At 41.1% G+C, this 9,497-nt stretch overlaps 1 protein-coding gene across 1 annotated transcript; it reads left to right on the forward strand.

The window, feature by feature from the left end:
- Window positions 1–4,900: 4,900 nt before the first annotated feature.
- LOC122004085 (metalloendoproteinase 2-MMP-like) lies at window positions 4,901–6,109 on the forward strand. The gene has a single exon (XM_042559015.1). It carries the CDS (start codon window positions 4,972–4,974, stop codon window positions 6,022–6,024), a length of 1,053 nt encoding a protein of 350 aa, XP_042414949.1. The 5' UTR covers window positions 4,901–4,971; the 3' UTR covers window positions 6,025–6,109.
- The last annotated feature ends 3,388 nt before the right edge of the window (window positions 6,110–9,497 follow it).

Consider the following 9,497-nt stretch of genomic DNA (forward strand, 5'->3'; position numbering starts at 1 on the left):
ACCCCCCTTCTAGCCGGCCATCCGATCCCCAACAAAGTATTGGCGGTGTAAGTCCAAGCATATAGTCTTGACAACTTAAGTCCAAGTATGACTTAGCAATGGATGAAGTCTCGGAGGCGTGGCCTCTTAGGAAAGGAAGACCTGAAAATAATGACAAGGCCGATGGAAGCTCCAGAAGGCAAGGCGTGAAGGATGGGGAGACATCCGAACGACACAAAATTGATGGAGGAGGCTAAAAGACTAGGTCTAGGTTGTGCGAGCAAGAACGAGTGCATGAGATATTGTATTCAGGGTAAAGTCCTAGGTTTAGGGTTTTACTATAGCAGTCACTGTAGTAATCGACTAGTAGCGAATAAAATGCCTCTATTCGCTCAACCCATGTGGAGCAGTCGACTGATACTTTCATCAATCGACTAGTATCGAGCTGTTAGCCTGTAATGGTTGAATTTCACTTAGGACTAGTTGACTGGTGTTTTTACCAGTTGACTGGTGGCTGAAAAATAGCTTGGTATTTTCCTCCCAAACTGTATTTAATAGAGCTCAGGGTGCTTAAGCAAGGTTGACAAAATAACGGTGGTTAACCCCTATTTGTAGTATTCCAAATGTCTTAGCATCCCAAGCATGCTTGCGTGAGTTGTGGTGAGGTTTCTCCACCCACAAGGAGCTACGTGAGCTAGCTGGAGGTCTTCCGGGGAGTAATCCACCGACGAATCAGGATCATCTACCTTATAGACAACCATGGAGTAGGAATTTTATCTCCGAACCACGTTAAATCAATGTGTCATTGGATTTGTCTTTCTATTTGTTAGTTTGTTTTGTATTCCACTTCGTACTAACAATTGTAGGAAGCGACATTTTGGATGAGACGTTATTCACCCCCTCTAGCGGATGTCAAGATCCCAATAAGTGGTATCAGAGTTTAATCACTCTTTGTTGGACTAATCACCAAAGGAGCAACTACTAGAGAAGAAGATGGAGTCGGAGGAACCTCTCAGGTTTGGACATCCGGATCCCACCTCCATATGAGCGCGAAGACTTCAGCTATTGGAAGTCGCGCTTGGAGACGTGACTCCAAATGGATTGGAACCATTAGATGGCATTGGAGGAGCCATTCAAGACTCCAACTGACAAAAAGGGAAAATACCTTCGGCCTCAGTATTGGACCGAGGAGCAAAGGGAGCAATCGGAGGTGGACAATGAGATAACTAGAATTTTAATTAATTTATTACCTCCTAATGTGGTATTGAATGTAGGTGGGTACAAGAGTGTTCATGAGCTTCGGAGCAAGGTGATTGCGCTCCATGAAGATACTACACAACTCCAAGGAGTGGAGAAACCAAGGAGAAGGGTTTATTAGTCCAAGGGAAGGGTCAATCGGATATTGACACGTGCTCAACATCTGAGGAGGAGAAGGAAGATGAGAAGGTATCATCGACATCTTCAAGGGAGGAAGAAGTGAAACCGTCCCCATCCACATCTTCAAGTGAAGAGGAAGAAGAGCAATTCAAGGAAGAGGAGATCTTGGAAGCTCAACTCTCCACCTCAACTACTAAGAAAAGCACAAAGGACCATATCAAATGTTTTGAGTGTGGTAAGATGGGACACTACAAGAGTAGGTGTCCTTCGCTCAAAAAGGTAAAGGTGGTAATCCCTAAATCCGGTAAAGTTGCTTTAAGAACTAACGTAGGTTGTAGGGATGAAGTCAAGGAGAAGAAGGTAACGATATGGGTCTCATAGGATCACTTGGTCCTGATTTATGTGGTCCTATGAGAACTATATTGTTTAGTTAATTCACGATGAGAACTATGTGGTCCTATGAGAACTATGTGGTCATATGAGAATTTATGTGGTCCTATGAGAACTATGTGGTCATATGAACTAACTCATAAAGAACATCATAATGCCTTGAGTTAATTCACGTTTAGTGGAAGTAAATATTTTTAATGTTTACTAATGATTTTAATCGAATGAGTTGGGTATATTTTCTAGCAGATAAGTCAGAAACTTTTAAAAAATTTTAAAAATTCAAGGTGCTTATGGAAAATAAGAAGGGTACCTTAATAAAGACTCTTTGTACAAATCAAGGAGGTGAGTTCTTATCTAAAGAATTTAATAAATTTTGTGAAGAACATGGTATTCATACGGAGTTGACAACACCTTATACACCGGAGCAAAATGGTGTTACCGAACGAAAAAATCGAACAATTGTACAAATGGCTAGAAGTTTGCTGAATATCAGAGGACTTCCAAAATCTTTTATGGGCTGAAGCAGTGGCCACATCAATCTACTTGCTGAATATTTCTCCAATAAGGGTTGTTTCGAATCAAACATCATATGAAGCATGGCAAGGTAGAAAACCATCAGTAAATCACTTAAGAATTTTTGGATGTATTGTATTTTGATTAACTCTCAATTTCATCATAAACTTGAGAAAAAAACTAAAAATGCATATTTGTTAGATATTGCAATTAATCAAAAGCATATCGATTGTATAATATTTTTACTGGAAAATTAATTATAAGGAGAGATATAGACTTTGATGAATACACAAGGTAGAATTGAAATACACAAGGTGAAGAGACTCAAGTTCATATCCCAATGGAGAAAACTCCAACAACAGAAGGCGTTGAATCATCTTCTTTAGGATCACCAGCTTCCTCACCATCAAATTCAAGAAATAGCAGTTTATCTTCTTTACAAGAATGTTCTGATAAAGCAGCTCCAGTATAGGTTAGATCTTTGAGAGAAATATATGAGTCAAGTCAATTTTCTCTTTTTGTTACATATCCTACAACTTTTGAAGAAGCGGTAACAAAAGAGGAATGGAGGAATGGAATGAAAGAAGAGTTAATTGTAATCCATAAAAATGAAACATGGAAGATGGTGAAGTTCCAAAGGATAACAGTGGAAGACGTCTTCAAAAGAGTAAATGAACTAAAGAATAAGTCATGAGATTCGAGGTAAACGACAAAGTAACTAAAAGTTTGACTAATTTTTTGTTCCTAATGATATATTGTGCAAGTTTGGTAAATACAAGGACACCAGCAACCTATGAAGCAAGTTAGCTAAGTTTCATAGTCCCCTCGGATGGGTCTAGTGGCTAGCGTATGAGGTGTTACCACCATGAGGTCTGTGGTTCAAATCTCAGCAAAGACGAGGTAAATGTCTCCCTTATGTGCTAGTCACTATTCCAAAGGTTAGTAGTCGCCCGTAATTTACCTCCTCCGTGTTGGCCCTGGGACGGGTTGGTAGGGGCACTGGGGGCGAGCGTATTCGTCTTTTGCCACCAAGTTAACTAAATTTCATGGAAGTCCATCACCAATATTTGTACGAGGAGCAAGACTCATTAACATTAAAACAAGAGGACAAAGAGGTTGATAGATGTTCGACTTCCGAGATAGAGAAAGATAAAGAAATTTCTATCTCAAGGTGGTAAAAGGTGAATACGCTCGCTCCCAGCACCCCCGTCAATCCGTCCCAGGGCCAACACGGAGGAGGTAAATCATGGGCGGTCACTAACCTTTGGAATAATGATTAACACATAAGGGAGACATTTACCTCGACTTTGCCGAGATTCGAACCCCAAACCTTATGATGATAACATTTCATGTGCTAGTCACTAGATCCATCTGAGGACTACCTCAAAAATCCAAGAGGAGGAGGTAGGTTGAGCCATTGACACTAAAATGAGAAGAACTATTGACATCAGAGCCAATGATACGGAAGCTTGTGCTACCTCTACTACTCTAGAAGGTATAACAATATTAATTGTTAAATCGTAAAGATCATGTATTATTTATTTTGAGTATAAAAAAAGTATTCACTCTTATAACATCCCCTCGTCATATACAAAACTAAATAGTGAGACTCAAGACTTTAACATTTGATTAGTTTGACCTTTAAATTTAGAAGTTTTCTTTGCATTCTGAAGCATCTCCTTCATATCCATCTTGTTTAAGAACTTAGTTATTCTCTTATCCTTTAAATTTCTAACAAATTAAAGTTCATCGATCAGTTTGCTTAAAGTCTTCTTCATTTTCACTTTTGTGTTTGAATTTCAAGGATGCTTGGATTTCTTCTTCTTCTTCTTCTTCTTCTTCTTCTTCCTCCTCCTCCTCCTCCTCCTCTAACAGCAAAAAAAAAAAAAAAAAATCGTCATCTCATAGCGTGGCCCCGCTGGAATAACCACGATGTCTAAAAGGAAGATGAATTTGGTACTTCGTTCAACAACAATAAAAATTAATCCGAGATCTATTTACAGCAACACCAACTGCGTCAGCTTGGGCGACTTCTTTCTTCTTCTCGATGAATGCATGTCAAAGACGTGCACGGTTCGGAGCAAATTCTACAGATGGAGCGGTATTTTAGGAACCTAATGATGATTTAATTATTTCTAAAGCTGGATGTGTTGAATCTTCGAGAGAGAAAAAAAATGTGGTAATTGTGGTTTTAAAATTAAATAGTTGACGACACGCAGCATAATAATCATCAACTCGTGACTCAGTCTACCAAATTTGATCAGGATCTATGGACGTCACCTCAACTTCACATTCAAGAACGCAATAAGCATGGTCAAACTCCCGCAGAGAAGAGTTGACGAGTAAATTAGTAGCTTCTCCCATAGATCAGATTTGTTGCTGTTTCTAGCATTCGAACAACAACTTCAATGTTCAGCTGACCCAATCAAAATTAAAAAAACTATCAAAGTGATGAGTAAGAACCAATTAATCATGTGATAGATATGCACGAAGCTTGTTTGGATTGACCAAGCCGGCCGTAGTTCAACTTTGAAATCATCTAACAACTCTAGGACTTTTTCATTTCGTTCAACTTGAAATCATCAAACGATTAAGACTTGTTCATTTCGTCGTCTCCTAATTTCATACATATAAATTTGAAGAAACCCACTGAGTACGTTCTCCCTATCTGGCTCGATCTTCAACAACATCCATTATTACTGCTAGCTCGCCATGAACTCCTCCGTCTTTCCAGTCCTGCTCTTTTTTATCAGTGCAGCCGCCGCCTTCAAGTTTCCTCAGCCGCCCATCAAAAACCCATGGCTCGACTTCAAGAACCTCTCTGGTTGCCACATCGGCGAGAACCGGCAAGGGGTCGCCCACCTCAAGGCTTACCTCTGCCACTTCGGCTACCTTCCGGCGGAGGGCCGCTCCAACTTCACCGACTCCTTCGATAGCATCCTCGAGGCGGCAATAGCTGCCTACCAGCGCAACTTCCACCTCGACGTGACCGGCGAGCTCGACGCGCCCACTTTGGAGCAACTTATCACCCCGCGCTGCGGCGTGCCGGACATCACCAACGCGACGTCCTCTGCCTTGCGCGGCCGCAACCTCTATTCTTATTTCGACGGCGCGCCGACGTGGCCGCCCGCCAAGACCCAGCTCAAGTACGCCATCACAGCCACCTCTGCCGTCCAAATCGACATTGCGAGGCTTAGGGTCGTCTTCGAGCGCGCATTCGCGCGGTGGTCCGCGGTGACCACGCTGGCATTCGAGGAGACGGAATCGGTGCCGGAGGCCGATATTACGATCGGGTTCTACAGAGGCTCCCACGGGGACGAAGGTGATTTTGACGGCCCCCTGGGGACACTGGCGCACGCGTTCTCGCCGACGGACGGGCGGTTCCATCTGGACGCGGCGGAGGCCTGGGTGGCAGAAGGGGACGTGGCCGACGCGAGCTCGGACGAGGCGGTGGACCTCGAGTCCGTGGCGGTGCATGAGATCGGGCATCTGCTGGGACTCGGTCACTCGTTGGCGCCGGAAGCGATCATGTACCCCACATTACGGACGAGGACCAAGAAGGTGGAACTGACGACCGACGACGTCGAGGGAATACAGAGCCTGTACGGAAGAAATCCCAACTTCAGGGAGGTGTCGCCCTCAGCGAGCAGTCCCGAGACGAACGCCGCCGCGCCCGCCCATGGCCGGACGGCGGCGGCCGCGTGGACAGGGCGGCAAGTTTCCTGCATCTTGGCGGGCATAGTGATTGGCCTCTTGCTTCTCTAATTAATTGATATGTTTTTTTTTAAAGTTATCTGTCTGTCTTCTTTTTAAATTAACTAAATAACAAATTCTTTTGTTTGTCTTATTAGATTCTTGTTGAATAGATAGATAGTTTTTATGTTACTTGACAAACTTGGCAACTTGGGAAAGGAGAGTTTTGATTAGGTCAAATTAACGGGGTTGTTCGAACTGAAACCTACTCGGCACAATGAGCCGATTAATTTTAGGATATCGGTTTGGTCTTATAAACAATTTTTATCACCACTAAAGTAAATTAAAAATGTTTATAAAGACTCATTCATATGGTTAACATTCTAGGTCTGCTTCTCATGAGAAAAAATATAACTGTCATAAGTCATAATTAAAATTTAAATTTTAGATCCTTGATTATTCATTGGAGTACCCAGGACGCATAATGTTGCAATTTGCAAATGAACACGGCTGCATCAATTAAGGTATGAGAAATCACCATAACAAAGTATTATATATATTTACTAGACAAGACTAACAATGGCAAAACAAGTTGAAATTGTAACATGAGAATGATGGTTTATGGCCAATTCATCAGAGGTGTCTTACGTACAGAGTCTCAAGCACTCAAGTTACTATGATGGTAAAAAGGTGAATACGTTCGCCCTCAGCGTTCCCGTTAATTCGTCCTAGGACTAACACGGAAGAGGTAAATCACGAGCGACTACTAATCTTTGGAATAGTGACTAACATATAAGGGAGACATTTACCTTGACTTTGTCAAGATTCGAACCTCAAATTTTATGATGACAACATCTCATACACTAGCCACTAGATCCATCCAAAGGGACACACACTCAAGTTACTATGGGCCATAAGAAAGTGAAAAACAAGAAAAAAAAATCAGAGGGTTTAAATAGCCTCACGATTCACGTGCCTCATTATTTATTATAGAGATATCTATAAAGATCGAGCCCAAAATCTCTTGGAAAATCTGAAGTCCTTGTCCGTTGTACCCAAGATCACATGAGGTACGCACTCTGGAGGCCAACTTATATAGAGAACTCAGGAAGCTAAGTAGCATGAGAAAATCTAAGGACAAGTTGGATGGGGGCGCTTATGTATTATATGGGGAACTCGGGAAATCGAGTTAGATGAAGGACTTGAGAGTTCAAGTTAAGGAGAGAACTGAGTGGGGCTCGGAGTCCTTACATAAGTAGGAGTGCTAACTTGTGATGGAGCCACATAGGTTTGACCTGCTGGTCTGGAATGAGATCGCTATCCCGAGGTATCACCGACCCCTTTTTAGGTTTGGCTAAGTGAAGACGAACAAGATCGGACTTGACATGTCAAATCAACAAGTAGTCAGGGAAAAGAAAACGAGTTGATGAGCTATTTTGGAGGAACGTAACCTAAATTGAGAAACTCGGCGATCCCCAAGTGGGTCATGTCTAGATGGCCCTAAATTATGTCACCATAATGGATTGAATTATGCCTCCAAATTGGCGAAATTCAAGCGTAATTGGTCACATCCATCCTATTAAATCCATGTGGCATTAATCTTTTTAAGAGTTCTTTGTTATATGATGTACATGTGTGTTTATTGTAAGTGCACTATTGATTATCGTTAAGTAGAATTTTGATATAGTTTAAATAAATATTTTCTTCATGTGCTAGTCATTATTTTAAAAGTTAGTAGCCACTCGTAATTTACCTCCTCAGTGTTGATCCTGGGACGGGTTGGTGGGGGCGTTGGGGGCGAGCATAGTCACCTTTTGTCATCACGATTGTCGTCAAGTAATAAAAAATATCAATCCCACAAGTACTGTAAATCAATTACTAGTCAGATTTCAAAGTATGTTATCTGAAAAGTTGTAGATCGCAAGAGTTTGAGAACAAGAGAAAGAGATGAGAGAGTTGAGAGAGGGTGAGAGAAGGTCTAGAGCAGTCAAGAAGTCAAAGTGAAATCAAGGAGTTGGGAAGCAATCATAGGATTTTGATTTCACCATGATGGTCATTGACATCCTAAATATTGTTTACTTTTCTTACTTTATGTTAGTTCGCATGTAGGTCTATCCTGACATACAGATATAGACTTTTGAAATTATACTGACGTACCTACTCAAATGTAACGTTTACTTTCAATGTGGCATTGCTAGTACAATCGCTTTCTCAGGAAGGTTCTTATCAAGAGAGCCACATGATCCCTTTGTTGCCCTCCTTTATTTCGTGACGTTGAATCAAAGCAAACCCATTACGCTTTGTGATAACATGAATCCCTTGCAGGGGAAGAAATCCAATACCCCTCGTGGCATACTGACCTATTTTCGTGACCGACTCTCCACGTGTTAGACATTTATAGGTCAGAGATTTGGGTTTACCTTTCGGTCCTCCCCGCATCCCATGAGATATGAAGGTGCATATTAGTATCATAATCATGTATACACAATAAAGTCAGACCATGGAATAAACATGTCATGTAATAAAGAAAGATAAACAAATACTTGAATTAAATGTCAACAAGTTATCGGGCTACTCCCTAATCATAGAATCCGGAAAACTACACTCTATAGAGATAGAGATATTAGTGAAAGGCATTGAATCTAAGCAATTACAACTCAAAACAAAGAGTAAAGAGAAGAAAGTCTAGTCATCAAGGTTGTTGGTGTCTTCGAAAGAGTCTCTAAGCTCCAATGGTGGATGAATCGTCGCGACAACTCCTTAACGACACTCTTAATTTGGGTTTCCCTAGGACAAGGAAAACCCTCCTCCAAGAAAGGGGTAGACCCTTAAATCTCAGATACCTTAACAAGAGTTCCATTGATTCTTTTATATCTTCCCCAAACCTTCCAAATATGTTAGACCTTGCCTAAATCATCGAGACTCTGCCAAAATGAGCTTTTTATGGGTTCCACTCTAAAACAAACTTTTTGATCTTAAAATTATCTTCAATTTGATAGGTCGTAGGCCCTGTGACTTAAACTAAGCTAAAAGTTATGCTCGTTCGAAGTGTGGTCTGTTGTTTAGGCCATCTCAGGACAGATTAACACGGTCGTGCCTAGGAGGCATGGTTGTGCCTGGGAAGCACAACCTGATTGTTTGGCTCTAAAGTGAAAAGGATGGTTGTGCTTGGGAGGCACGACAATGTCAAAGGTTGTAGATTCCGTTTTTGCACTATTTTGCATCAAATTTTGCCTGAAGGAACATGTTTGTGTCATGGGACATAGTTAGAGTGTGTTCTTTGATTAAAACTTCAATTTGATAGTCTTTTGACCACCCATTTTCATCTCGTATGATTCACGGTCATGTATTATGTTGGAAATATACGTTCTAAGGCTTCTTTACTCCATTTTAGCTCTAAATTCGCGTCCTATCAACAAAAAGACACAAACAACAATCCTCTAAACAAGAAGTGTGAAAATAATTAAAAAAATATATAAGAATGCAAAATATGCTTATGAAATGTCACTAAATGTATGTGAAACAATACTAAAAGTCACATAAGA

Source organism: Zingiber officinale, chromosome 7B (genome assembly GCF_018446385.1).
Source record: "Zingiber officinale cultivar Zhangliang chromosome 7B, Zo_v1.1, whole genome shotgun sequence".
Lineage (NCBI taxonomy): Eukaryota > Viridiplantae > Streptophyta > Magnoliopsida > Zingiberales > Zingiberaceae > Zingiber > Zingiber officinale.

What these genes read in the sequence shown, in the direction of transcription:
- LOC122004085 (XM_042559015.1), top strand. Translation starts at nt 4,972, where the DNA reads ATGAACTCCTCCGTCTTTCCAGTCCTGCTCTTTTTTATCAGTGCAGCC.